The sequence below is a fragment of the Marmota marmota genome, unplaced genomic scaffold (genome assembly GCF_001458135.2).
Source record: "Marmota marmota marmota unplaced genomic scaffold, marMar, whole genome shotgun sequence".
Lineage (NCBI taxonomy): Eukaryota > Metazoa > Chordata > Mammalia > Rodentia > Sciuridae > Marmota > Marmota marmota.
The window spans coordinates 15,301,158-15,303,749 of NW_026000101.1; the positions used below are offsets into that span (position 1 = coordinate 15,301,158).

General features: G+C 37.5%; 1 protein-coding gene across 1 annotated transcript in view; it reads left to right on the top strand.

Annotated features, from left to right (window-relative positions):
* The window catches only part of Tomm5 (translocase of outer mitochondrial membrane 5), a 3,991-nt gene extending 2,601 nt beyond the window's left edge, over window positions 1–1,390 (top strand). The window contains exon 2 of the mRNA XM_015492307.2: window positions 873–1,390. Within this exon, the coding sequence (XP_015347793.1) occupies window positions 873–907 (35 nt within the window). The 3' untranslated portion in view covers window positions 908–1,390. The remainder of the gene's footprint in view (window positions 1–872) is intronic.
* Window positions 1,391–2,592: the final 1,202 nt, after the last annotated feature.

The following is a 2,592-nucleotide window of genomic DNA, read 5'->3' on the forward strand; positions in this document are numbered from 1 at the left end:
TTTTTTTTTTTTTTTTTTTTTTTTTACAAGCTCTGCCAAATTTTATTAAGAGAAATTTTGTATGTTTTACTTTTCATCAGTCTGTTCTGGCATGCTTCTAATGATATCAGAATCACTGGATCAGTGATAGACAGTGTGCATACTCTGTAGTATTTTCTGCACGCTGTACCCAATTACATATTATTGCCAATGTAGTGATGGACACCAGTTTATTATTGCCAATGTAGTGATAGACACCAGTTTTGGCCAACATGGCATAGAACTCTGTTTCAGATTTCTTCAAAGCTGGACAGTTGTTGGGGAGGATGACCAGTTTCACTTTGCCCTGTCTGATCATCTTCAGTGTCTGTTTGTATCCTGGCACATGCTTTCCACTTTTCATAACAAGCGGAGCCTAGAGTTGATTGACTCCAGAAACTTTTTGTCTTCTTTGCAGCTACCATTCTCCTGCCTTAAATGCAGGATGTCCCCTAGCTAAGAGCAGCCATCAAGATGGCAGGATCAAATGAGTCTTTAGAGTTCCTTCTACAGTTAAAATAAATCACTAAAGTAAAGGATTGTCATTTGAAAGACAGCTAGAGTACATCTTTATGGCCCTAAGGGGGAGAACTACCTGGATGAAAAATTTTGAATAGAATAACAATGAACTTTATAGTAATTATAGTTGAATGGCACTGAAATGAGCTGCTTTGGAAGGTGGGGAATCTCTTGCTTGTTTTTTACAAGCAGAGGCCTTACCATCATTTAGGAGTTGTTTTCAAAAACATGTTCAATTAAACCTATAAGGATCTCCACCCCCAAGTCTTTTCTGACATGTAGCCTGGGGACTGATAGACCTGGAAACTAATTTTGGGTGTTTTGTTTTATTTAAGCTCCATTTATCTTAAAGAAATTGGACAGCATATGAAGATTGGACATCACAAGTACATGCATGATATGAAGAACCTGGTCACAGTTTCTCCTCCTATCTGCAAATGAATGGGCCCAGAATGGTGTAAGAGACTCTTTGATTGAATGGACATAAAAATTCTACTTGTTAAGAACAAGTTGGGCTATGAATACTGACCTTCATAGCTAAAATATACAACAATTTGGAAAGTATGAAAAGACGTCTTGTAATTATAGTGTGACCTTATGCTTGTGATACTTGGCCTCTGAATGTTGGTATGAATGTAAATAGTGTCAAACTCCCTTTCATTAATTATAAGGGGATTATGTCTGAAATGGCATGTCTTGTCAGTCATTTCTGTTTACATTTTTACTTCTGTCCAGAGTATATTTGTGAAGAGGCCCTTACAATTATGTCTTATGAAGTCAGCACCCAACCACAATGACATTTAATCACAGGACTATTAGTCTATATTTTTAATAAACATAGCAATTAAGAAAATTTGGGTTTTTATTTTTCTTATCCCACTTTCTGCTGATAAACAACAATCACTGGTGAGATTATTACAACATTGTAATAATTAAATTGTTCTTTTTGTCTTAAATTTGATAATTTGCTAATCCTGATAAAGTAATGTTAAGTTCTACTGCCAAGCAGTCTTTGTGAAAGCACTAGTACTGCTTGATGCTGAGTGCATGTAGTACCACCAAAGGAGAAAAATGCCATATTCTTAAGTCAAATAGTCCTCCAGGTTTGTTGGAATAAGGGGATAATCCTCCCCTGAGGCAACTACACTCATCCCTTTTTAGCTATTTGTGTTTCTAAATAGCGTGATAGTATTGTTACTTCATTGTTTTTCTGTTATACGAATTGCTCTTGACTACTGATCAATTTTTCCCCCCCTAGGCTTCATTTTTCTATGAACTTTCCTCTAAATTAATGAAACCTTTTGCCATTTGTCTAAATTGCACACATTGTTGGTTTCATTGGGCACCCAGTTTCATCTTCCTGAATAAATTTTTCCTGGAGCCTTCTGATCTGCCCCATTCTAGACTGATAACCTTCTGTGCCTGACAAATGGCTATAACCTGGGAACTCTGTTCGCTTTTTGGCGGGGAGGTACCCAGGGGTGTACTCAGAGGCACTCAGCCACTGAGCCACATCTCCAGCCCTTTTTTGTATTTTACTTAGAGAAAGGGTCTCACTGAGTTGCTTAGTGCCTCACTGTTGCTGAGGCTGGCTTTGAACTCACAATTCTCCTGTCTTAGCCTCCCGAGCTGCTGGGATTATAGCTGTGCACCACTCATCACTGCACTCAGCTCCTTTCGCCTTTATTGTGAGAATTCCTTTTCCTCTTGTCTGATGTTGGATCTCTTGCTTTCTGTTATCTTTTCTTCATTTATGCGTTTATTTTGATAGAGCCCTTTCTCAATTTGGGGAAAGGTAGCATTGAGGTAAATGTTTTTAAGACCTTATTGGTCTGAAAAGACTTTATTTTATTCAGATATTTGATAATTTGCTGAATATAGAGTTCTAGATTGGAAAGCTGTTTCCTTCAGAAAAAGGCATTGAACCATTGCCTCTAAGTTTAAGTGTTGCTACATGGAAATCTGAAACCATTCTGATGCCTGACCTTTTGGGGAGACCTAAATTTTTCCTCCCTTAGAAACAAGAATCTTTTGTTCATAGTATCTTACGTTCCA